Source organism: Cydia splendana, chromosome 6 (genome assembly GCF_910591565.1).
Source record: "Cydia splendana chromosome 6, ilCydSple1.2, whole genome shotgun sequence".
Taxonomy (NCBI): Eukaryota; Metazoa; Arthropoda; class Insecta; order Lepidoptera; family Tortricidae; genus Cydia; species Cydia splendana.
The window spans coordinates 781,992-809,697 of NC_085965.1; the positions used below are offsets into that span (position 1 = coordinate 781,992).

General features: G+C 36.9%; 2 protein-coding genes across 2 annotated transcripts in view; both read left to right on the plus strand.

The window, feature by feature from the left end:
* The window catches only part of LOC134791257 (homeobox protein unc-4-like), a 68,737-nt gene extending 42,203 nt beyond the window's left edge, over positions 1–26,534 (plus strand). The window contains exons 2-4 of the mRNA XM_063762239.1: positions 1,242–1,411; positions 19,107–19,246; positions 22,518–26,534. Of these exons, the coding sequence (XP_063618309.1) occupies positions 1,242–1,411; positions 19,107–19,246; positions 22,518–23,025 (818 nt within the window). The 3' untranslated portion in view covers positions 23,026–26,534. The remainder of the gene's footprint in view (positions 1–1,241; positions 1,412–19,106; positions 19,247–22,517) is intronic.
* Positions 1–27,284, plus strand: part of LOC134791246 (phosphomannomutase) — a 317,911-nt gene extending 290,627 nt beyond the window's left edge. Inside the window, exon 2 of the mRNA XM_063762228.1 lies at positions 27,272–27,284. The gene's annotated coding sequence lies outside the window, so the exon portion shown is untranslated. The remainder of the gene's footprint in view (positions 1–27,271) is intronic.
* Positions 27,285–27,706: the final 422 nt, after the last annotated feature.

The window sequence follows — 27,706 nt, forward strand, 5'->3', positions numbered from 1 at the left end:
TAAGACTTAATAAATTGAGTCAAAATTCAGAATAATTAAAATATTATATGGAAAACTATTATAAAGAAATATTAAAAAAATAGAAGTTACTACTCGATTAGTGCCTAATATAATAAGTAATAAGTGAACTTTTGATTTGGAACGAGAAAAGTGGAATGAAATTTCAAATTAATTTGTTTTGTAATCCTATTTTTTTAAGCAATGTGTAATAGGTACCTATTAATAAAATATTTGAAGTACCTATATCTGTTTATAACAATAAAAGATAACCTAAAATTAAAACTACCTACAAAACTAAAACTAATACCTAAAAAAGAAAAACAGCATGGGTGACCTAGCCCAATATGTATATATTAGGCTAGATCACCCAGGTCCGATCCCTGTGGAAGGGTTCCCATAAGGCTGGCTGCGTTCCCCCTTTGGATGGCTATGCCAATCCGTTGGGCGAGGAACGAGCCAGCCTTACTTAATTAATTTAGTATTGGCTTACACAACGAGTTATATGGAAAAACATGTAGAACATTTTATATCAGTGGTTTATACTAAAATGTTTGTTCGAATTACGAAAAATCGCCGTCAATTAGGAAAATGTATTTAATTATTTTGAATGTTCAACGTAGCTTCTATAAGAAACGATTACGCGAGGAATCAAACATACTATCAAGTCATTAAACCGTGTTGTTATTTTACAATTATAAATAAGAATGAGCTAATGTAATATCAGTAGAAACGTCGTAAAATCGTTTTACGACTTGATGTTATTGAAATTGAATAGAACGGGCATTAGGTCGCTGGTCTGGCGCGTTAGATAATGTTCTTATTGTTTATTTCATTATGAAGTTCAACAGTGCTTACATGAAATAATATCATATATACACAGCATGTATTGCAATATGGGGTCCCTTTGTTTCCCATAAAGTTTTAAGTCATAATGTATTGTTTGTCATATTATCGTTAGTCATAAAACTGAAACCGTTAAATTTCAGGATTTTCGTAAGGTTATTCTATAGATAGGCTAGGTTAGGTTAGGTGTGTTTTATGGCAATCCTGAAAAGTTATGCGTTTCTGAGAAAAACCAATTATGACTAACGATAATTCGGACAAACAATACGTTATGACAAAACTATTTGGGAAACAATAGAGACCCATTGCAATATACACATTAGGTATATGTATGTGCAAGAAAAAAATAGCAATTGTAAACAGTAAATACGATCTAAACTCGACCTATTCCCCACCAGGTGGCGTGGACGACGACGGCGACAGCGGCAAGCGGCGGCGCTCGCGCACCAACTTCAACTCCTGGCAGCTGGAGGAGCTGGAGCGAGCCTTCCTTGCTTCACACTACCCTGACGTGTTCATGAGAGAAGCCTTAGCTATGAGGCTGGACCTTAAGGAGAGCAGAGTTGCTGTAAGTACCTAGGTATACATACCAACAGCTGGAGCGAGCCTTCCTTGCCTCACACTACCCTGACGTGTTCATGAGAGAAGCCTTAGCTATGAGGCTGGACCTTAAGGGGAGCAGAGTTGCTGTAAGTACCTAGGTATACATACCAACAGCTGGAGCAAGCCTTCCTTGCCTCACACTACCCTGACGTGTTCATGAGAGAAGCCTTAGCTATGAGGCTGGACCTTAAGGGGAGCAGAGTTGCTGTAAGTACCTAGGTATACATACCAACAGCTGGAGCAAGCCTTCCTTGCCTCACACTACCCTGACGTGTTCATGAGAGAAGCCTTAGCTATGAGGCTGGACCTTAAGGGGAGCAGAGTTGCTGTAAGTACCTAGGTATACATACCAACAGCTGGAGCAAGCGTTCCTTGCCTCACACTACCCTGACGTGTTCATGAGAGAAGCCTTAGCTATGAGGCTGGACCTTAAGGAGAGCAGAGTTGCTGTAAGTACCTAGGTATACATACCAACAGCTGGAGCAAGCCTTCCTTGCCTCACACTACCCTGACGTGTTCATGAGAGAAGCCTTAGCTATGAGGCTGGACCTTAAGGAGAGCAGAGTTGCTGTAAGTACCTAGGTATACATACCAACAGCTGGAGCAAGCCTTCCTTGCCTCACACTACCCTGACGTGTTCATGAGAGAAGCCTTAGCTATGAGGCTGGACCTTAAGGAGAGCAGAGTTGCTGTAAGTACCTAGGTATACATACCAACAGCTGGAGCAAGCCTTCCTTGCCTCACACTACCCTGACGTGTTCATGAGAGAAGCCTTAGCTATGAGGCTGGACCTTAAGGGGAGCAGAGTTGCTGTAAGTACCTAGGTATACATACCAACAGCTGGAGCAAGCCTTCCTTGCCTCACACTACCCTGACGTGTTCATGAGAGAAGCCTTAGCTATGAGGCTGGACCTTAAGGGGAGCAGAGTTGCTGTAAGTACCTAGGTATACATACCAACAGCTGGAGCAAGCCTTCCTTGCCTCACACTACCCTGACGTGTTCATGAGAGAAGCTTAAAGGATGACTCACGCTAGACCGCGCGGACCGTGGCCGGGCCGGAGCTTCCGGTGCTTCGTTTTCTATGCAAAGCACCACGTGATCACCGATCAGCCGTCATAAAAAATACGTGTCGGACGCCTCGGCCCGGGCACGCCCCGGACTAGTGTGAGTCATCCTTTAGCTATAAGGCTGGATCTTAAGGAGAGCAGAATTACATACGTTGACAAAATATTTTTAAGTATATTTTTCTTACTTACAAGTCTTTTTCAATATTTTAATAAAATTTAAATCTACAATCTTCAAATTTAGAATTTTATCTTCAAATCTTGAATGGATTATATGTATAATTTTATATGGAGACATGGTCATCTAACTATCCTCTTAACAGCTTCACTTTATAACACACAAGAAACAGATAAATATTAAATTGCTTAAACTCAGTCAGTCGCGAAACTAAACGGGCATAACCCTCGGCCAACAATAGCCTCCTTTACGAGTGCAGTCAGGTAATTAAGACATAACCAGTCGGGTAACTAATACTCGTGGCGCAGTAACTGAGCGTAGAACGGATCGCAGACGCTTTGTTAGCCCAGTCGACGAGGTCTTTGACAGTAAAGGATGACTCACGTTTAGCAATGCACGCACGAGAACTTTCCAAAGTTGCGAAACTTTCCACATGAGAATTTTTCGGTAACTTCTGTGAATGTTCTCGAGAACGAGAATTTATTTATTTATCGTAGTTTATACCATGAATATTCACGATAGTTTAGGTGTAGTATCCTTACCCCCAGAAAATTCCGACTTTTAGTCTACCGCTTCCGGTCAGAAAAATGTATGACGGCCCGGCCAAACGGTCAGACCTAGGTGGGGGGTGCTCGACCAAATGTCATACAGGGACCCTGGCAGTTATTGACGCGGCCATGTTTTTTCAATATGGCCAACTTTTATTTTTATTTTTTCAAGTTTGTCCTAGCGCGCTGAAATTTTGGTCATGGAATCTCGGGGTCCCCTAAATACCTATAAATTTTTTTTTTTGGAAAAATGCTACAATTGCGTGAAAACTGGCCACTTCTATTTTGTATGGCAACTTTTAAACGGTGCGTGATAGGTGGGGGTGCTCGACCAAATGTCATAGAGGGCCCCGAGACAAAACAAACTGCATTAAACAAAAAAACAAAATGGTCGACGTTTTTTTTTAATTTTTTCAAGTTGGTCCGAGCGCGCTGAGATTTGGCATGGCGGGAGATAGAGGCCTCTTGATTCCTATGACAAAAAATTTTTTTTGGAAAAATCCTAGATGGCGGAACAATAAATTTCCATGTTGCAGAATGTTCTGAGAACATTATCGAGAACGTTTCCGCTTTTTGGGAATGTTCTGCAATTTGTACATTGCTACTCACGTTAGACCGGGCCGTGTCCGGCCCGGAGCTTCCGGCGCATCGTTTTCTATGGAAAACATCACGTGATGTCATGTCATAGAAAAGTAAGCTCCGGAAGCTCCGGCCCGGGCACGGCCCGGTCTAATCCGTCATCCTTAAAACGGTCGTGAATACATGTACAGATGTAGTGCATAATTGTTTTGTATGTACTTTATGTATTTTCTCAGGAACGTTCGTATTTGTCATGCTACTTCAGTCAAGCTCAGTACTTTTTGTACCGAGACTGGCTGAAATAGCAAGACATGTTCCTACGTCCGTGAAAATACGAAGGAAAATTATTATGCACAACGTCTGTAATATAGATTAATTATTTGTACCGCGTTATACTTTTATTTGCAACAACCAAAAGCGCCAAATTGGTACCTAATTTGATTTGTAACGTTTTACTGTTAGTATTATCAAAGACATATGTAACTTCGTATAAGATGAATAAAGTCTAAGGAAAAAACGTGCCTCGGAAATCAAGAAAAAGTCATTCTCGGATAGATGCAAGATGGCGCACACACCTTTGGCGTATGGTCGGCTAGATGGCGTTGACGACACCGTTTCATATTTAACAATTTTAACACATAGGTCAGTGAATGAACATGGGTCAAAATTATATAAAAATAATAAAATCATTTATATATATACAGGGTGGAAAGGCACGACGATCCTTTCCGGAAATGGGAGATAGTTTAGCCTAAGCTCTATATTTTCTCCATAGAAACTATGTTAATATGGGCAACCGTTTCTAAATTATGACCTTTTAAACATCCACGCAAAAAACTACTTTGTTCTAACCCTAACAGGTGACAGGGTCAATGAACTTACTTGTAAACAATCAGTATTCGACAGGAAATTATGCTAATTTGTTGCCATCTAACCATTTTTAGGTCTGCTTACAGCACGGTAAGAATCATTGCAGGATTTTCGCTTTCTTAGTGGTTCCACTTGTTCAATACTTGAATGAAATAGTTATGTTATTCCTTAATATTAATAATACTAACCACAACATTGTTTACAACGACAGTTCAAATGGTGACATTGACAACCACTCAAAAGTACGCAATCGTCTTATAAATATCTCTGGTTTCCTTGACTGATAAAAAGGTTTTAGTTTCTTAACACGTTTCACAAAATTATTTTCGAATAATTGGAAACTATCTAAAATAATTAAAAATAACAAGTAGGTTGTGTTAGTTGCACCAAATGAACTTGCAAAAATTAAATACTAAGAATAAATCAAGAATAAATACTTCTTAAATACCTAACTAACAAACCTTCTTGCGTGGTAGGAAATAGACAGACCGTCTGATGTTTGAAATTAAATTTTCATTGAACTATACTTATTGAATGTCATATTCTTCAAATAAAAATGTTAGATGCTCGTGGCTATTTAAATTTGTGGGGCTGTGTAAAAGATATGGTGTACCAAACCAAACGGAATGTGAAACTGCGGACGAAATGAGACAAAGGCTAATTGGTGCTTTCTGCGGAGGATAAATGACGAAGAGCATACACTATATCGCATGTGCATCGACATACTCGGGTACGGGCTGCGGCGGCGTTGTAATACACGGAGGTACATTTGAACACCGTATGTGAAAAGAAGATAGTATTAAATATTGGAAAAAAGTAATTATCTAAGAAAGTAATAAAATTGTTTGTAATATCTTTGCATGCATTTGATTTATTTGACATTTATGCGTCATTCATACATCATTGCGATACTGTCAACGATCGGAAAAAAGTGTAAAGTCCAGAGCTTTCCCGACGGAGATCCTTAATCTAGCCGTCATGTGCACATGCTATAGGGTTATCACCACAGTTAAAAAGTAGTATTATTGCAATTTTTATTTTTTACTCAATTAACGATTCTTACCATTACCAATAGTCTCTGTATCACTTAAACGACCTAATACTTCCGGGAAGGATCGTCGTGCCTTTCCACCCTGTATACAGGGTTACTTTTTTACCAGTACAATAAATCAACATACGTAATTGTTGCCAATAATAAAAAATACCAGCATTCTTTGTTACTACTATTTGGGAACAAAAAAACAAAAATACCAATGCCCGAACTTATCCGCTAAAGTACTAGAAAATGTGGATGCCTTACGCATCAATTAGCAAACGCACGAACTGGCAACTGTTTGTTTACGTCATCGCGCGCGATTTAGCGAGCGGCGGCGGCACACGTATTGACATAAAAAAATACTACTTGATCCCAATTCTTCCTTCATACTTGCACGGGCTTAGGACCGTCAAGATGAAGATGTTGCTTTGTGTGAAGTATGACAAAAGGTCTCGAAATCTGATAAAATTACGAAGTAAGTCTGCAACATTTTTCATTGAGGCGTATTTAAAAAATTGGAATCAACTATGTATAATGATTGAAATCTACCCTACATACCTAATTAATGGAGTCCATTTCTCGTACTAATTCACATACTTAAGTAAATGTTCAAAATGCTGTCCGTGGTTTTGTAAACAAAGCCGTGCCCGTTTTTGTACGTTTGCTTCGATTCTTTCCAAGTAATTTTCACGTTTAATTTCGTCAAACGCACTGTCTTATCGGTCAAAGGGTTGCACTTTGCATTCGCAGTTTCCCGGATGCTTTGTTGTTGATGGTAATTTGTAAGATAAGTGAGAGTTAAATAAAACGGGAACAAATAACACAAACGTATTTTTGAAGGAAATCAAGAAGTGACGTGACAACACATGTCAGTAAGAACAGAAAAATAAAACCTATCTAATGAGGTTGCGTTCTTAGTCTCCAACAGTTGTCAAATCGTGCGCCGCCGGCCGCTCGCCCCGCCCCGCCCCTTTTACCTCATACCGTTGACACCTTGTAATTAGTGCAACCAGAAGTTACTAAATTGGTGAAGGATAAATTAATTGATGCGAAATAAAAAAAAATATTTTTTTATTTGTGCAATGTGATCTATTATCGATACCAATGATGTGGTAAAATTTATTGTACCGGTAAAAAAGTAACCCTGTATATATATATTTTTTTTTCGATAGATTTATACGTTTTCATTTTGAGTTTTAGTCGTATGTCGATAGATGGCAGTAAATTTACTGTGACTACCAAATTTACTATGATAGGACCCCTCTATACTATCTATTCTCTTTGGTATTATCTTCGCGTTGGTGTGGTGAAAAATTGGTGGTTATAGTATTGCTTGTCTGATAATATATATTTCTTATAGGCTGTAATGTCCCCTTAGCTCTAACTAATACGCACTCTATTGCACCAATGAAATGCATATAAATATGTACAGTCACGAGCAATAATATGTTACTCTTTGAAGGCCGCAAAAATATGTGACACGCCCTTATGGCTCTACAAATAAGGTCGTGTCAGATATTTTTGCGGCCTTCGTTGTGTAACATATTATTGCAGGTGACTGTACAGCCACAAGAGCGTGTCACATATTTTTGCGGCCTTCTAAGGGTAACATATTATTGCAGGTGACTGTACAAATAAGTTCGTGACAGATATTTTTGCGGCCTTCGTTGTGTAACATATTATTGCAAGTGACTGTACCACAAATTTCTAATTTTTTTAAGAACTACTCGTAGGTATAACTATATGCAGATCTCGGATACTGACAATAACCTCTCTTTTACGAGTGCAGTCGGGTAATTAAGACATAGCCGCTAATACACAAAGACGCATCGCGAAGCGTGGAACGGATCGCGAATGTCCGCTAGTCCAGTCAACGAGTCGGGGTGGTTTTATTATTATTCCTCCTTTTTTCATATTTTGTCTCCTTGGGAGGATTTTAAAATATTCTTTTTAATTTAAAATAAAAAAATATGTACATCCAAAACACATACAGGATGGAACATTTCTAGAGACTAGTATTGAACTAGTAGACTAGAACTGAAAGGATAGTGTCATCTAAGTGATCTACAATCGAGTTATTATACTTATTATAATTGTAAAGATGGATTAAAAAGTTTAAAAAACATATGTCCTGTCATGTCATCCATAGGATCTATTTGATAGGGTTGAAACATACGGATTTTAGCACTATAATGTTTAACAAACTGTACCTATCTCAAATACGGTTAGAAATATTAACGTGATAAATAAGTGAAAAATACAGTACGTAGCCTAAACAATTCCCCATTTTCAATAAAAGTCCCTCATTCTGTTCCATCTGATATATATCAAAACAGTAGCGGTGCGATATAGAGACAGTTAGCATTTTGTTGGCATAGCGCAAACGTTTAGCTTCTTGGCTAGGCACCCAGCTCGCATGACGTAGAGCTAAATCATAGCTTATAAAAAACACAGGTGAGTATCTTTCACCCGGTTATCCAATTATTTTTTTAACCACGGTGTTGATTGCCGCTAATAGTAACATCATAACATAACGCCCTTGTTTCCTGCCAGTGACGTGACGCTTCCTCTTGTCACGCTGACTGGCAGGATTTGTTCGGTTCGGCAAATCTGGGCTGTGTTCGGAAATGAAAATAAAATATCAACGTAATACTGACCAGGGGCTGAATTCTGAAATGAAAATATAATAGCAATGTGATATTGATCAAGGGCTGAATTCGGAAATAAAAATATAATACCAATTATATATTGATTCAATTCGAATAGTAATTGGTTGAAATAGGTATTAGAGGTAATTTTGTGCTCAAACTCATTTATTAATTTAATATTCAAGTTTTACTCGTAGGTACCTGATAGATACATGATTTTGTTTATAGTAATGATAATATTTCAGTATCAATTTAAATTAATTTATGCAAAGTCGGTACAGTTCTAAATCTATGCAAATCTAAACAAATATATTATCAGATTATTGAAGTATTTCAATCAGATTGTCAATAAATTACAATTTATTATAGTTTATGCTATTCGGACATGTGATAAACCGTTACATGTGATTGATATTGATGTGTCCACTTTCTGTCCCAGCTTCCTGGAGTTCCTGGTCAACAAAACATGAATGACGAGTTGATGACACATTTTGAAAATTATATTATAACATAGTCTAGTTAAATAATGGAAATGAGCAATCAATTACAGTCAATTAAACACAAAAAAAAATTAAAATGATAACAAAATACAGAACATCAAAGTTTCAATAGGTATTTAATTTTTTTTAACTTCCGCAATCAAAATGGTACTGTCACAGGCTTTAATTGTTGATCCATCTACACTACTACTACTACTACTACTACTACTATAAGGTTCAAGCTAATTTGGTTATCAATACTAACGATATGAAATGTCTAATGTAAAGTAATATCTATAATTGGCTCAATATTCTTACATTTTATTCAATTACCTCTTGAAAAACTCCTAAATCGAACAAGTACCTAACAAATACATCTTTATAGTCAAGGTGACAGAGTGTGTTCGAAGTTCGAACCCTCTGTCCAACGTATTCACCGTACTTGTTAAAAAACTTGTACCGAAGCGTCGCGCGTCGGGAGGGTGGCGTGTGTTAACATTCGCTTCGCTTCATTTGTTGTTAGCAATTTTGTTTTATCGCTCGTGTTTTGGTTATTAAGTCACTTCCGAAAAGTTTATACGTAACGGTTTTCTTACGTAGTTCGAATTTTATTTTGTTGTCTTTTTTTCGACAGATTTGATAAAATTTGGTAAATAAATAGATAGTTATCTACTCTGTACAATAAAAACGCATTTCACTACATTTCCTAAAAATCTTCCCCTAATAGTTAGACAACACAACAATTATTCATGCTTTAAAAAAATTTAGGTTACCTACATTTTGAGGCGTCGAAAAATGACGGTTACTGGACAGATTAAACTGACAAATGCGTCTAGACAGTGCTAAAGGCCAGACTTAGCCCGTGAACTTTTAATTAGTAATCACTATGAATTATAGTAATTATTTGTTTAGTCATATCACTCCGATTAGGCACGTCATGCACGCTAGAGATTTAAATAATCATTGGTTGCGACTTTTGTTCTTTTAAAGAGATGTCAATCATGGTGATTTATAAGAGATATGAATTTGATATGATTTTGAAGATTAAGCTGTATAAATTATGAAGTAATGTATGAACATGTTAGTTAGATAAGCATACTTAATAAAAAGCTATGGCCCTGTCTAGTTTAGACACTGTGACGGTTTATCAACGAATATTTTTTTACCAGTTTATTTTTACTAAGGTAAACGTACTAGTGCCCGACATGCTAATGCCCAATAGATGACACCTTGCTGTCACCTCGATTGACAATGACTTAAGTTTCAAGATGACGTGTACTGGGACCGCGCCGCGCACCAGTACGTTTACCTTACTAATAGTAATCACAAAAATTGGAGTAAGGTTTAATTAAAATGTATGATCCGGTGAGTATTGTTTTATTCTTTATTCTTAAGCATACTATAATAATTAATTAACTTACGGCAATATTTAATTAACTTTGCTAAAATATTATCAATTTTAATAGAAATCATCATACTTTTGTTAAAAACAGACATGCCTACCCCAGATTTTATCCCGTACCTAAGCATATCGAAAAACTAACAAAAAGAGATCAAGTATGATGCTAGTAAACGGCTAAACACAAACTCAAAAAGGCATGAATCATGAACAGAACTTATATTCCTTTAAGCCCTTCTTCTTCTAGTTTATTGAGGGGTGCTCCCTTGCCGACCTTAACCATCCGTCGGGGACCTTTGGTAAAGAGTGTTTACCTGGGACCGCTTTTGTAAAACTGAAAAATTGGGGTTAGAGTATTTTTATTATATCAAGCGTTTTAACATGTATGTAGGTACCTATAAGATTAATTGATTACCTACAAAAATATGTTTGCAGAAACACTAAAACTGTTCTCTCTCTCTCTACCTTAAAGTGAAGCATACCTATACTGTAGCCTAATTTCTGTACGGTTACCATCAGTTTGTCACTACAAAAACGCCGTCGAGAACGTAATTAACTTTCTATACATCCCGTTTGCACTAATATGCGAGTGCGAGCGAGATGTATAGAAAGTAAATTACGTTCTCGACGGCGTTTATGTCAGTGACAAACTGATGGTAACCGTACTGGTTGTGACTAACTTCGATATTCGGTCTCGACACGAGCTTGCCTTATCTTTTTTAGCTTTTCAAAAAATTCAAAATATATTTATTTCATAAATTAGTATTAGGTAAGTACCTCCATTATAATAAAAACAATGTTCTTAACTATTGGGTGATAAAAATTAACTTAATTACCACTGTCTGTAGGCAGTACTGAAGTGCCGCCGGAATGTTTTCATACCTAATTGTGAAATTTCCACATGGAAACATTTCGGGAATTTCTCTTTTTTTATGGAAATCGAACTTTTCTATTTCCAGAATCAGAGTTTCTTTTGTTTCCTGTAAAAATTTCCAAGAACTTTTCTAACCTTTTGGAGACTTTTCGCAACTTGCAGTCTTGCACATCTCACGCAAAGCTCACAAACCTCTTAGTTATTATACACTAAGGTTTTAGCAATAGTCCCCAGAGTCCCCACACCAACTGAGCCACAAGAGTAATTTATAACATTAAGTACAGCCAGCTACTAATAAAACAAGAAGTCAAATGAAGCGTCACACCCACCAATACCGAAGCTGACAAATGAAAATAAATACCTCTTATTATTAAGTTCATTTGTCCGTAAACATGCTTTTATACAGCATCACTACAACCATTCGTATAATAAGATTAATAAGTACTAACGCGAACAGTATGCAACAGAACAGTTTAAACCAAAATGGCGTATCTTCTATACTTAGTGTCACATACTCTGCCTCTGCGCTAGTGAGCGCTACACACTTATCGGCAGATCTCGTTCGAGAGACAGACTATCCCGCCGCTCGCCTAATAGTTGGTATAAATCAAAAGATTGCAATCTCGGCGGCACCCCTGGGACACGAGCGAGACGGCACGATTGAATAGCATAGATTTAAATGCGCGGGTCAGATAAGGACGGGTACAGATCGCGCGGCTCCCTCCCCGCCGGCGAGCAGGGACGTCACAATTCGATTACAGCTCAATAAAGTTAAAGTGAGTTGTTTGCGTCTGTAAAGTGGATTTTTTCCTCTTTCGTTTCTCTATTTTCCTGCGTTCGCTCGATCGAGGTCTAGAGGTTATTTTGCTGTTCTTTCTCTGATATCTATTTTTATAGTTCCGTTTGATGTTTTCATTTTTCTGATCGACGATCATGTCCGATCAGTTTAAGCTTCGAGACATAAATTACTTAAGTTTGGTTAACCTTTTTATTAGAGTCGAATTGGAAACAGAAGAGTCATGGAATACATTGGGCCCCATACCTACATACTTTCCACGACTCTTCTCTTTCCGCACAGACTTTACGTATAACATATTTTGGTATTTAGATGAGGTTTAAAATCTAAAAATATCTTGACATTAATAATTTACGTGTGTAAACGTAATGTGCAAAATAATGGCCGCTAAATTTCACAAAGACACCACGCAAGCCTTTAAGACTCCATGTTTTACCCAAACCGCCGTATTCTAATCTAATTTCATCCCCCCGCCAAACTCGGAACCACGGAAGTATCGACTGCATTTTAAAATTCATAGCATAAAATTTACATTTATATGCCAATTTCATTCCCTAACAGTACACATCAGTATTCCGAACACATCCGTTGCTGGCTGGAAAACTCAGAAAAAAGTTACATCCTTCGGTTGGTTGAAAAGAAAAAAGAAAAAAGCGCGTTTAAATATGGAACACTAAATGGAACGCTTAGGCGACAAAATGCGGATAGAATATAAAATTTAAGGATTCCTCTCCGTCCCTTTCACTCGCGAAACTTTATATATATTCCCTGTCCTGTTTTCTCGTTGGTATGAATCGCCCTAGGCTTACAGTAAAAGATAGACATGGAGCCTGTTGGTAGGGTTGCCAACGGCGGCAAATTATCGCACTTGAGTAATCTTCTCACTTGAAAATGTAATGCCCGTATTAAAGTGATTTAATGCGGCTTTGCGGCATGCAGCGTTCTGTAGATACTATAATTAAATAGTGCACAATCTGTAATGGAATCTTTATTGTCATTAATAATAAGGCTACAAGTTGTAGTATAAGATGTTTGGCAGAGTTTGAAAATCTGTGAATAGTAGTTCACTGCAAGATCTTTAAATGAAGCTATTTCAATAAATAACTTTAGGTTTTACGTGTAATTAGGTGTCTTGGTATTATAACAATTATAACAATTTATAATACCTACATTACACAAAGTATACTATATCGAAGTATCCGACGAGTACATTTTTGTTGGTTTCATACAAAATTTTGATGAATTTATGGCATTTTTCCATCTGTTACGGTTTTCTAATTTAAAAAAACAACGGGTTGCACTCTGGGAGTGCCGGAAGAAGTGAAAACTCAATGACATTGTAAGTTTTTCGATCAGGTCACGTGTCCGTCTTACGTCTTACGTCAAAATATTAATAACAGCGCAAATCTAGTCTAGTATCCATCTAGTGCATAATGTCTGCAGCACTATGTATAATTGAGGTTAACGCCATCTAGCGTTATTTCGTCGCATTACTTGAAACCCCTAAGTACATCACTGTTAGTACTCGAGTTTTATTAGTACCAGTTAGTGACAAACTCACTAGATGGCATTTAAATGAATAAAGAAAGACTCAATGACATTGTAACAGTCAGGTCACGTGTCCGTCTTACGTCTCACGGTCACGTGACACATGTTACGAGTTTAAAATTTTTTCCCCATCACAAAAAGTGCACAGCGCCGCTAAAGAAGTTTTCACTTCAAAAATATCACACTCTCACAGCGTATCTCACTCTTACAGATATCCTTACAGTCTTTTCTTATAACTTAATCAGTAATTAGTATATAGTAATTATAACTTTGGTTACGCGTAAGAAGCGTTAGTGTGTCATTTTATTTCAAGTTGTATTGCAGTACTCTTTTTTACATTTGGGTATTTTTTATGTTAATTCAACTCACAATTAGAGCTCGTGATTCTGAGTAAAAAACGTATACAACTTTGAATAAAATGATCTAAATAATTATAGAATAAAACCCCTGAACCATGAGATTAACAATAGTACATTATTGTCGAGGCTCGGAAGTAGCTACTTGCAGGCTGAGGATTCGTTTTAAACGGACGATTGAATCCGAAGCCAGCAAGTAGCCTTCCAGCCGAGTCATATATAGTGCTTTTCTCAAAAATGGTGCAAGAAATATAAATATAATAGGAATATTTTACAAAAGCAACGTTCTTACGTATATATTTTCACAGAAATAAGAAGAAACAATTGAAAAAATTAGCTTTGCCGCCTTTTTATTTTTTTAATAAAAAAATAGAAGTGTATTTTTCTGCCGAAAATACGTCAACCTATTTGAGACAGCTAAATAGTCGCGGTACTAATCATCTGTTTGGCTGTTTAATGGGCCTGTGCCTTCATTTGATATGGCCATTTCAACTTTTAAAAAGTTTGGAACTCGACAAATAATGGAATTTGTATGCAACATTGCAGTCCCAAAATCGAGACTGCAATGTTTTTAACTTTTTAATTTTTGACTGACCATAAACTACGCGCTTCACGACCTATTTTATAAACGGCAAAGTCGACTTTGCCGTCCATTTTTGAGAAAAAATATTTACCCACCCTTTAACACGTATTTGCCTGCCAAGTCTCCATTGAGAATTGTTCGCTTAATCAAACTAATAAAATTGTTATAAGATACAATAGCTATAAGGCAGTCCACCATTCAACCGACGAACCATTCAATTGACAGTTCAATTACGGCAATCAAAACAACACCCCCTCAGAGACAACCCTAACCGAAATTCGCGTCAAACGAAACGCACGCTCCAAATACATGTAAACACTTTTCGACCTTACCCCGTTGTGATACGGCGAAACTTGTATACATATCTATGATCCGTGTTAACCGTTTTGCGTGAGCATGTGAAATTTATATCTGTCTCTATCTCACACTTCCAATATCAATTTGAAAAGCTGAAAGGAAAGAGATAGCGTTATTGCTCTGAAATACAGCGGGTTGTATCGAATAAAAATGTGTTTTACGTGTGAAGCGAGCGTTGAACACAATAATTTAAGGTTTTATATGTCGTTTGTGGGTTATTCAGGGGATTTCATATAAATTAGGGCTCAGACATGATGTGCACAATTTCATATTTGAGAAACAAAGATTTGACTACATACCTATAGGTACATACTTTACCGATACCTATATATCATCTCTATATACAGATAAGGGGTCATCCATTAATTACGTCACACGAATTTCTAGGTTTTTTACCCCTCCCTCCTTGTCACACTTGGTCACATTTGGCAAATCCCTCCCCCCTTGGTGTGACGTCACATTTTATCAACAAAATCGGCAAATCTATAAATAATTATCAAAATATTTTTGAAAAAAGAAATATTTAGTAATTTTATAACCCAAAACTGATTGGGAAAGAAAATTAAACGAATAAAAACGATTATGATTCCAAAAACTGGCTATTTAACTGTACAGCGAATAAAATAATTTAAATTAATCTTTGGTTACTGATGAAGTTAAAGTGACGTCACAAAGTTTGTGTCTCCCCCCTCCCCCTTGTCACAACATGTCACATTTTCTCAACCCCCTCCCGCCCCCTAAACGTGTGATGTAATTAATGGATGATCCCTAAGCAAATATAAGAGTAGGTACCTATATTTAAATAGCGAATAAGGTCGATAGGTATACATTCTATTATTCATGTTCATCATGTTTAGTTATATTTGAAATTATTAAATATACTACTTTACTCAATATAATAATTAGACGAATATGCTCTATTTTTATATTAGGGAAACCTACGACCTAAATTGAAATAATAATGACTAGCGACCCGTCCCGGCTTCGCATGTGTTACACAAAACCCTAACTTTTATACCTAAACCTACCTCAATAATGACTCTTTTGATACATGAAAACCGCATGAAAATTCGTTCAGTAGTTTTTGAGTTTATCGTGAATATACAATATACATACACACAGACAGACGAGACGGGGCACTTTGTTTTATAAAGTGTAGTGTAGTGATCTTTAGCAGACATACGAAAAAAGAGGGGGGAGGGTTTTTCGACTGTACCTGTACATACAGGTACATACCTACTTATACATTGTTATAATAATGTTTATTCTTTTGTCAGCTTAACAATCACCCCTAACAGCTAGATATCGATAAGTTCGATAACTATCCCCGCAAGTTATCATTGCCACTAAAATACTGAAAAATGAAAATACTGTTACTACTATCAAAGAGAGTGTATAGAGAGTTACTGTCATGGTAAATTATGTAGCCACAGTACATTTACTGCCATCTTTCGACAGAAAATTAAACTGTTAGAACGCCATTTGACTTTGATCCTTATTCTTTCACTGATATGTGTTATTTGTTAAATATTGAAATTAACTCCATCTACTCTACAGTAGGCCTGTATTTACTGCGGCTACATAATTTACTTTGACAATCCGCCTCTATTTCAAGTTCTCATTGCTACTATGTAAAATAAAACTACTGTAACAGCTGTCACCACAACAATTCGCGTCGGCACTTTCGCCTAACCTTCCAACCCCAACTTGTTTAAACCCAACTATCCCCCGCGAATTGCCTTAAACTGCCCAAAAAACGGGATTCATACGAAAACCATTTGTGGAAATCGTATCGTCCAATTGCCGGATCTCCCCTCCGTGTAAATAAGAATTTTCCCCCATGTATTCGCCGTATTTACAGTTACCCTTGGAAAAACGCCTTTTCGTATAATCCTGTCAAATTAAAAAGTGCTGTATCTACGCAATGCGAGAACATGTAACACTTTTCGCTTTTAGTCGGATTATTTGAAGCTGATCTAAGTATAAACGTCATGTTTTTAACGACTTTTATAGTGACTTAGGACTTTTTGTTTTGGGTAGAAATTAGTGGTTAGGCGTATTTTGTAATGTAATTGATGTGTATCTGATTTTGGGGCTGGTAGACAAATTGGTTATTGTTCTTTTCTGTGTTATTTTATTGTAAACAAAAGGGTGTCGTTTCGTTATTTCGGTTCGGGGATCACCCCGGGCTTTAGCGACGGGGTTTTGTGGAAATCAAGGTGATAAAATGTAAAAGGCTGATTTTTATTTTATTGTTTTTTACGTCAGATTTTGATAAAATTTGGTTAGTTTGAAGAGCTTCTGGGCGGAATAAGCACGAAATTCAAGTACTGAGAGGAAGGTTTTGTATGATATACGGTAAAAATACGCTTAAACATGGTGAAATTGTTATGTTTGACTATGGTCAACCATCCACCCACAGCGTATGCGCTGTGGGGTGGATAATGTAGGTCATACTGAACAACTTTTACTGCCTATGGGGCCAACCCCGAAATTGCGAAAACAATCTACCGTCTCATACATTTCGGTGAATCACAAATGTCAATCTTGTCTATGGGACCATTGATTTTTTTTTCACGATTTCGGGGTTGGCCCCATAGTAAAAGTTGTTCAGTATGACCCACATATTCACCTCTCAGCGTAAGGGCAAACATATCAATTTCACTCTGTATTGAACAGAATAGGGAACTCTATCTAAGTATTTACCAAATTTTAACAAAATCGTTTCAGTAAGTAACTTACCTAAATCTACAAGCTACCTGTTATCCTACTTTACTATTATGTACCTTACTTTTAATGCATCGACTAATCGCACCAGTGATTAGAAATGGAATAGAATCGAAACAGCCACATAATGGCGTCGCACCCCCCCCCCCCCCTAATGAGCGCCTCCCCCTTAAGGGGAGACCATTAGTACAGCCTCCTTGGGGAGTATTGGCATGTTGTGCTCGGATTTGATTTATCTTGGAAAATGTGCTTTTGGTAAATATGTACATAAATATTCTGCGTTTTATGTTTTTTTGTCCTGGTGATTCCTATTTTAACGGGCGATTATGTTATAATATTCGCACTTGCAATCTGTAACTTTGACATGATGTTTTAAATTAACCCTATATTTAACGTCATTTTTATGAACTGATTCTCTTTAGATTGATTTTTTCTAATGTTACGAGTAATCGCGCAGACGCCAAGATTATCAATTTCTCTTAGATACTTCACCCACTTTGTCTAGTAAAACAGACCGTGTGACAACGTTTCGAGAACAATGCTTCATTACAATAACTCGTTAATCTATCTAGTCATAATTAGGGCTAATCAGAAGGTGTAATACGGTGTTTAGCGTCGTAGAAAAAGTTGTCTGGAGTGTTGTGCTCGGTGAACCAGGGGGTATAAATTATAACGTAGGAGTGGAACCTCGATTATCCGAACTATTTGAGATCGTGACTCGTTCGCCTATAACGTCTATTTCAGTAAAGCCAAAGACATATGTAACTTCGTATAAGACGTATAAAGTCTAAGGAAAAAACGTGCCTCGGAATTCAAGTAAAAGTCATTCTCGAATAGATGTCGCACACACCTTTAGCCTATCCTCAGCTAGATGGCGTGACGACACCGTTTCATATTTAACAATTTTAACACATAGATATCAGTGAATGAACATGGATCAAAATGATATAAAAATAATAAAATCATTTATCCATATATATATACATTTTTTGATAACTTTATGCGTTTTCATTTTGAGTTTTAGTCGTGTGTCGATAGATGGCAGTAAATTTACAGTGACTACAAAATTTACAATGACAGGACCCCTCTATACTATCTATTCTTTTTGGTAAAGCCTGACCAGTAACATATGATCATTGTCAAGAGGGCGCTGTTATTCTCATGTTACAGGGTGACAATTCAGTATAGTATGAAACCGGTGCGAGTCAGACTCGCGCACGAAGGGTTCCATACCATTACGCAAAAAACCGCAAAAAATCACGTTTGTTGTATGGGAGCCCCACATAAATATTGACTACATTCTGTTTTTAGTATTTGTTGTTATAGTGGCCACAGAAATACATCATCTGTGAAAATTTCAACTGCCCAGCGATCACGGTTCGTGAGATACAGCCTGGTGACAGACAGACGGACAGTGGTACAGGCGGACAGACGGACAACGGAGTCTTAGTAATAGGGTCTCGTTTTTACTCTTTGGGTACGGAACCCAAAAAAGAAATAGTTCCAGTGAATTCCGCAACACGGCGCGTGATCATATGTTCCTGGTCAGGCTTTATATATCAAAGGTACCTAATTATTTTATAATTAGTAATCTAAAAGTGTGTTCATTGTCCACAGGTATGGTTCCAAAACCGACGAGCAAAATGGCGGAAGAAGGAGCACACAAAAAAGGGCCCAGGACGGCCGGCGCACAACGCGCACCCACAATCTTGTTCTGGAGAACCCATACCGCCGCACGAGCTCAGGGCCCGCGAGAGGTGAGCCACTTACGGTACTTTAAGGTCACTCCCAAGTAGCACAGATTAGCTGTATAGCAGCCGCATAATGAAGTTCGAATACGCTTGAAGCTGGAATATAAAAGCTGCATAAGAGCTGTATAAGCGTCTTTTCAGCTTTTATAACTCTTAAATGGGCACAAATTTAGGCAGCCTTAAGGTCACATAGCTACTTAAGAGCATTGTAGCAGCAATTTAACGGAATTATAAGGGGTAACAGGAGTTATAAGAGGTGTATATTGACTGGGTAAGAGACCACCAGTTACCCTTTATTCAGCTAATATGTCACATGTGCGCCCTAATACCGGGAAAGATTGACGTTGGGCTGAATAAAAGATAATTAATAACATACTTTTACACCTCTGCCTTAAAAATCAGCTATTATATTTGGTATAGTGACGACGAACGCAGAGGTGAACATATTTATATTGAAGCAAAAACGTTAAGCGCAACGACACCATAAGTCATTTTGTTAAAGTGTTTAGTTAAATGTTTGTACATGATCTTTTATATATTAATGCGAGAAAGATGTTTGGGAATGCAAGTTTATTGACATTATATATATACATTATCTAAGAAAATTTCAGTGCGCCACGAAAATAATCAGTATTTATTTAAATTAGTGATATAAATAAGCTATGTGTAAAAACTATTCCAGTGGTTTGGACAGAATTATGAGATAAAAAGTTAATAATACGTTATAGGAAGTACTAAACTAATGATTTAGGTTAAGAACTCAGGCACAAAACCTTATTGTTACCCTTAAAAGTTGGAAATACAATTTCAATTTTGTAGGTTATATACAATAAAATGGCGGTCAATGTTAAAAAGCAACGTGAACCGTTAAAATTCTTATATTCAGCATACGACTGTTATATATCTGATAAAGATACTTAAGTGAACCACTATAAAGTCCAAGTCGTTATTTCGATACACTAGTGAACCTCTAAACAGTTATAAGGCATCTTGTGAACGTTTAAACAGCCGCTATGCAGACAGTCCCAATGGTAGTATAGGCTGCTTAGCGATAAACATGTTCAGCGCTAAGCCGTATTATGCGCCACATGTGTTCGATTATACATCTATTGGTTTCATAATAGTTCACTCGTTCTCCCTTATAATAAGTCAGCGAAATAAAAGCTGCTTTAGCGGTAAACATGTTCAGCGATAAGCTGTATTATGCGCCCCAAGTATTCCATTATACGTCTATTGGCTTCATAATAGTTCATTCGTGCTTCTTTAAAAAGTCAGAATAATAAAAGCTGCTTAGCGGTAAACATGTTCAGCTATAAGCTGTATTATGCGCCCCATGTGTTCCATTTATACGTCTATTGGCTTCATATTAGTTCACTCGTGCTCCCTTAAAAGTCCGCGTAATAAAAGCTGCTTAGCGGTAAACATGTTCAGCGATAAGCTGTATTATGCGCCACGTGTGTTCCATTATACGTCTATTGGCTTCATAATAGTTCACTCGTGCTCCCTTAAAAGTCAGTGTAATAAAAGCTGCTTAACGGTAAACATGTTAAGCGACAAGCTGTATTATGTGCCAAATGTGTTCCATTATACGTCTATTAGCTTCATAATAGTTCACTTGTGCTCCCTTAATAAGTCAACGTAATAAAAGTCCACAATTACCTCCTTATACAGCACATGGCGTAATTTTATCCACTAAACAGACCTTATAACGGTTAAAGCATTTGATAACCCTTAAAGCTGTATAGGGTCGTAGCAAATATACCTTTATATCACTCTTTGCGTATTAATGGTAGTTTTCAGAGCCGTAATGCAGCTTTTAATCAGCCCAAAGCTATATAAATATCACTGAGATCTATTTTACAGCTGTAGGACCACGAGTGTGCTCTTATAAGTATCTTAATACGCACAGAGCGTTAGATAGAACTAAAAGTGAGTAGTTATAGAGCTATCTGTGCTACTTGGGCTAGGACCTTTGATAGAACCAGAAAGTCCAAAAACTAATTGGTCAGTAGAAAATCTAGGCGCGAAGAGACAATCTCCCGTTTTCACTGATATAGTTGAGTGTGCTCAGAGCATAAAAAGGTCAACCACGGTGTTGCATGAACAAGAGATTTCCATTGGCAGGATGGGTCCTTAGGACCCAAAGATGGATTTAAGAAGTGGAGCCACCCAGATTTTTGATGCAGGTTTTTTAAGCGTCGGCGACATCTGATGTTAATAATTATTCAAGTTTAGGTTCTATGTCAAGTTTAGTATCATTTTCAAGTAAATCAAAGATGTAGACATAGATTTCATCTAAATCGGTTCAGCCGTTATTGATTCCCCACACAATCTTACACCTTCCTTTTCACTTTTAAGAGTTTTTTTTTAAATAAAAACTATCCTATGTTCTTCCCCGGGACTCAAAATATCTCTATACCAAATTTTATCTAAATCGGTTCAGCGGTTATTGAATCCCCATACAAATTTCTACCTCCCTTTTCACACCCTTAAAGGATGATTTTTGAGATTTATAGTAGGCTATGTTATTCCATTAAATTTTAACTAAATTGGTTTAGCGGTTTAAGCGTGAAGAGGAATTAAAAAAAAAGTATTTTTTTCATATTTTATGTATTTTTACTTCGGAATGGTGTCAGTATGATATCAGAAATGAATTCGGCATCCCCGTTTTATACGAAAACGATACCAAACTTGGCCTAGTAGCTTAAATGATATATATATCAAGATCAAGTTGAGAGCCCCCCCCCTAAAAATTTACATTTACATCTCAAAAATCTCGGTGGCTCCACTTCTTAAATCCATCCTTGGGTCCTAAGGACCAATCCTGCCAAAGGAAATCTCTTATTCACGCAACGCCGTATTTTAGGCCCAGCACCATCCGCTAATAGTCTGTGCGAAGAGAGAAGAGTCGTGGAATTATGGGAACCAATATTCTATTTTCGCACAGACTCTATTGTTTTACCAGACTGAATCTCACTTGTAGATAAATGATAAATGACATAACATGTGTCTGTATAATTTTCCTTCGATCTTATTTTCTTAGAAAATGTTGTCTAAATCCAAAGTGAATACTTACCTATATAGTCATATAATAGTTACAGCCAAGGTAGTCAAATATATTGTACCACATCTTTGTTACCGTAAGGATAATTAAGGATGTGTTACGATAATTTTTATCTACTTTGGCTGTCACCATCCCTTTGATGTTTGAATCATTGTCACTCAAACCTGTATGATAGGTTCTATACTAATTAGGCCCTATTGATTTTATCACCAGGGCGAGAAGAAGAAAGAAGTTGGCCAAAGCGCTCGACCGCCAAGCTCGCAAGCTGCGCGCCAAGGGCATCGCCGTCGACCTCGAGGCCCTCAAGGCTGAGTACCTAGCTCAGCACAGGAACAGTGGCCTCTACTCCGACTCCGACGGAGATGTGGACGGAGAGGACAGCATGATCGATGTCGTAGGAGGGGACTCCTGCCACGATTCCGGTCCTGAAGACTTCTCTCTGTCCAGTAGACTCCGAGCGCCTGCACACGGAGACGCTATCAACAACTCAGACAGTTCCACTTCAGACGCGCATTCAGGGAGAAACTTCAGCCCTCTCCCGGACCCTCAACAGGCGTTCTTCAAGCACTTCGGACCTTCAAACTTCGAGAAATTCGACTTTGACTCAGGCCGCGCGGTATCTTTAGACCTCAGCGGCGGGAGTACGTCGGAACAAGACCTGTCGAAGAACGGGGCCAGAAAGCACAATCCGTTCAGTATAGAGTCCCTGCTTAATACGTGAAAGTGACTTTGAATAGTGACTATAGAGGCTCTTATTGCCCAGGTGTGAAGAGCCTGTTTACTTGTGTGAATAGCGTTTTTGACGTTGCCCGATATAGACAAGATATCCATTTCATGACGAGTAAGTTCTAATTATATGTACCTATCTTATAAATAAATAATGTAACAAAGTAATGACTGTTATATCGAACACACTTGAACTTTTGATTGTATTTGGAAAAGGGGTTTATGTCACACTTTATTGTGCATTTAGAGATAGATACGTCTTAATCTTACATGACAATGTTTAGGCGCCTATTTCATAAATTAAGCGGGTGACAGAATAAATATGACAATTTGAAACGTGCAGCTTCCCTGGGACCCAGTGATGTACCTACAATCAAACAAAGTAAGGCGAGCATAATCAAGCCGTAGCAATTGTATAAAAAATTTTATTTCAGACTTATTTGCCCATATTACATAAAATTACAATAAAATCAGAATTGAATAATTATATGATAATTGTACAATAAAAACAATGAAAATTAATTAAAACAAATGAAAAATGTTGCAATAAAGTTGAGCTCCGTTTGTCATAGTAGCGTTGTAAATGTCGAATGAACACTGTCTTCTATCACCTTCTTCATTTTGAAATAGCTAGCGGTTTTGGGAAAGCGCGTGTTTTGATACAGTGGACAGGTTGTTCATACCTGGACTCAGTAAATTGATGAAAAGTTTGCTTTAATATATAACTGATTATCATTAGTTCTACTCTGCTTCAGTAAAGACTTGATAGAGCAGGCAGAGATGCATTTAATTACCATTTTGTAGAGTATAACATTGCTGTAAGATTTTTAACAGGCGTTTACAGAAACTTTTGTTAAAACACCATCGCTTTTCTTTTTTCCCTCCTACACCCTTTCATTTTCGTACGTGATTGGGCGTATAATAAGTTTTAGATTTTTGATGGAACATATTGTTTTCAATGTACTACACACCAGGTATTAATAACTAAAATTGAAATTTAGATATCATTTTGATGACAAAATGTGAGTTTGATTGGTCTCATGGTCTTAATAAAAGTTTCTGAAAACGCCCAAATGGTACTTAAATGTGACTTAGACTGTATCAAATAAAGGTGACGTTCAGATGTCAACTGCAGATGCATTACTGTCAATTTACTTGATAAAATGAGTGACGTTCGCCGCCGCAACTGCCGCGATTATGACGTTCATTCTGTCACTCATTTTATCAAGGAATTTGACAGATGACAGAGGCTACAACGCAGCAGCCGGGCTAGCACATGATTGGCGCGATAGTATCTCACTGCGATATAGACTACCAACTGTTTAATTAATACAGTTAGAAAAAGACGGGTAGTCTCGGCCCGATTCGAACTTTAAGATACGTCAAATATTACGACTAGATACGATATGGATTAGATATATCAGTGTCAAACGTGACATTTATCAAACAAAAACGTCACTTTTGACACTGACATATCTAATCCATATCGTATCTAGTCGCAACATTTGACGTGTCTTAAAGTTCGAATCGAGCTGTCTATCTCGCGGCGAGATACTGTCGCGTCAATCTTGTGCTTGGCCTGCAGGACAGATGTAGCGCATAATTGTTTTCCTTGGTATTTTCTCGGAAACGTTCGTATTTGTCATGCTACTTCAGTCAAGCTCAGTACTTTTTGCACCGAGACTGACTGTAATAGCAAGCATTCGTACGTTTCCGTGAAAATACGATGGAAAATAATTATGCACTAGATCTGTAATGCGATAACGTCACCTTAAATAACATATCCAGTGTAAAAACTAGGCTAATTGTATTATATAGTTAGTAGTGTATATAGAAACCTATTTATTTCTCTTCAATGTTAAAACTTTAATCGGGGCAATAAGTTATATTTAAAAAGGTTGTTGATGTAGTTGTTTTCTTTACACTTTTATATTTTATTTGGAATCAAAAGATCTGAGTTAAGGCTCGAACACACTGGTGCATTTGCGTAGTATTAATCTTACATAAAAAATTAAATCATTTAAACACCCCCTAATGCATTATGTCAATAAAATCCATTTTATACCAAAAATATCTTACATTATTTTTTAAAAGAGCTGATATGCTTCAAACTGCTGTATCAATTTTTATCAAAAATAGCTAAGAACTACCGCAAGGAAACTCGCTTTCATGTAAAAAAACCGCATCGAAATCAGTTCATCCATATCGGTTCATCCATTTGACAGCTGCCAGGCAACAGACAGACAGATATTGGCGACAAACATATAAAACCCCTCTTTTTTGTGTGGGGGGTTAAAAACGGGTTCTAGTCGCGTATATTATTATTTATTTTTAAGTTTTCTTATATCAAGTGAATAAGTATACAAATATTATACGCGATAGAATCCCGTGATCCCGTCATTAAAATTTTGCAAAATTTAAAAGAAAATAAAATAATTTATAATTATACAAAATTAGAATTTATGAAAGATAGTAGGTAGTTAACTGGTAACTGCATTACCTAGGTTCCTATTTACCTAATCAGTTTAGTTTTTAAGTTGTAAGTACATTGTATAGTACAAAATATGTTGAGACTATTGGAATTAGCCACCGAAATACTGCGCAAACGCACCAGACCGAGTCTATCTTTTAACTACATTGTAAGCGTGTTATTAATCTTCTAGAATACCTCAATACTTAACATATACTTAATTTTATTTATTTCCTAGTTTTAGCTCATATTATTTTTATTTATTGAAATAAATTTCTTTTTTCATGTGCTGTTTAACTTCCTTTGGCTTGTAAGAAAGTTAAGTGTCCCTATTTATGCAGTTTTTATATTTATACCTTGTAAAGTCTAGGAATTTAACTTCAGTACCATTTCGTTCCTCGTCACAGTGACAATAGTATGAGGTCCTTAGCGACTTTCATATACCGGGTGTGGCCTGTAACATGAGCAAAAAATTAAACTGTAGGCTGTACTCCTCATACTGACCAACATTAGTTCAGCGACTTTTAAAAATAACTTGTGGTTTGATTTTTAATACACTTTAAAGTTTATTCTAAGACGCAATGTATTGCGAATTTTGTTATGTTTAAGGCGTGACAAGCAAGTTCAATCACAATGATATGGCGTGGCGATGGCGTCCATTGAAGATAATATTTATTTTGTATGAAAAATAGCGAGTCTAAATACTTCATAATTTTTAAAAGTTGTTGAACAAAAGTGTCCCCGTTTGAGGAGTTCAATCTATGTTTTAATTATTTGCTCGTGTTACAGGCCACACCCGGTCCGGTAGATTGAATTGAATTGACACTGTGGCAAGGTACGAAATAATGTGAAAATTAAATTCTTTGACTGTACATAGTAAAATACTTACCTTATTTTTCTAGAAGATTAAAAACACGTTAATTTCCGACCCGGTCATATCATTTTTATACTTACAGGTTAAATTAATATAACTGTTATTAATAGTACCGATACGATCATATTATAATTATTACGAAATACATGTGTGAAATCTGTGTGCTGTTTTAATTTAAATCATTCAAATACATCTGATACAAGTAAATAAAGTTAAATATGAAACTGGCAGAATGGCAAAATCTTACCAAGATTCGTTAATACTTTTTATATAGGGTTCCGTACCCAAAGGGTAAAAACGGAACCCTATTACTAAGACTCCGCTGTCCGTCTGTCTGTCTGTCTGTCTGACTGTCACCAGGCTGTAAGCTGTAACTCATGAACCGTGATAGCCGTGAAATTGTCACAGATGATGTATTTCTGATGCCGCTATAACAGCAAATACAAAAAACAAAATAAAATAAATATTTAAGTGCCGCTCTCATACAACAACATGGTTTTTTTGCCGTTGTTTGCGTAATGGTACGGAACCCTTCGTGCGCTAGTCCGACTCGCACTTGGCCGGTTTTTATTAGATAATGGTAAGCATTTAACCACAATATCACCTGATGGTAAGTGCCGATGCGGTTTAGGATGCAGCGTGCTTACATTTTGCTTACCTAAAAGATGCATATATCTCTCGATTTAAAAAGATCCAAGTTACATAGGGTCGTCAATCGTCAATTACTGGCCACCGTTTAATAATTGGCCACTTTAATACTAAAAATAAATTATATTGACCTATACCTACCTACACAGATACACAGAAGGGGGAGGCCTATGTAAGGGGGAGGCCTATGTTCAGCAGTGGACGTCTTATGGCTGAGATGATGATGATGATGAGATACACAGAATTAAGTTTAGTACAGGTACTATAGGGTGTCAATAACTGGCCACCCTTCTTTAACTAGCCACCTTATACTCGTACTAAAATAAATTCTGTTTATAGGTGAATAGAATTTATTTTTAGTACAAGGTGGCCAGTTACTAAACAGTGGCCAGTAATTGATGAATTACCCTATAAAACTTTTAGGTACTCGCTCTTTTTTTAGCAATGAAAACTAGCAACTCATACCTAAGTAACGTAAATGTTCATGACATGTTTTAAAATCTGGTAACGTAAATGTTAATGACATGTTTTAAAAAGAGGTAACGTAAATGTTCATGACATGTTTTAAAATGAGGTATTAACGTAAATGTTCATGGCATGTTTTAAAATGAGGTAACGTAGGTAAATGTCCATCGCATGTTTTAAAATGAGGTAACGTAATGTTCATGACAGAAGTAATACCGC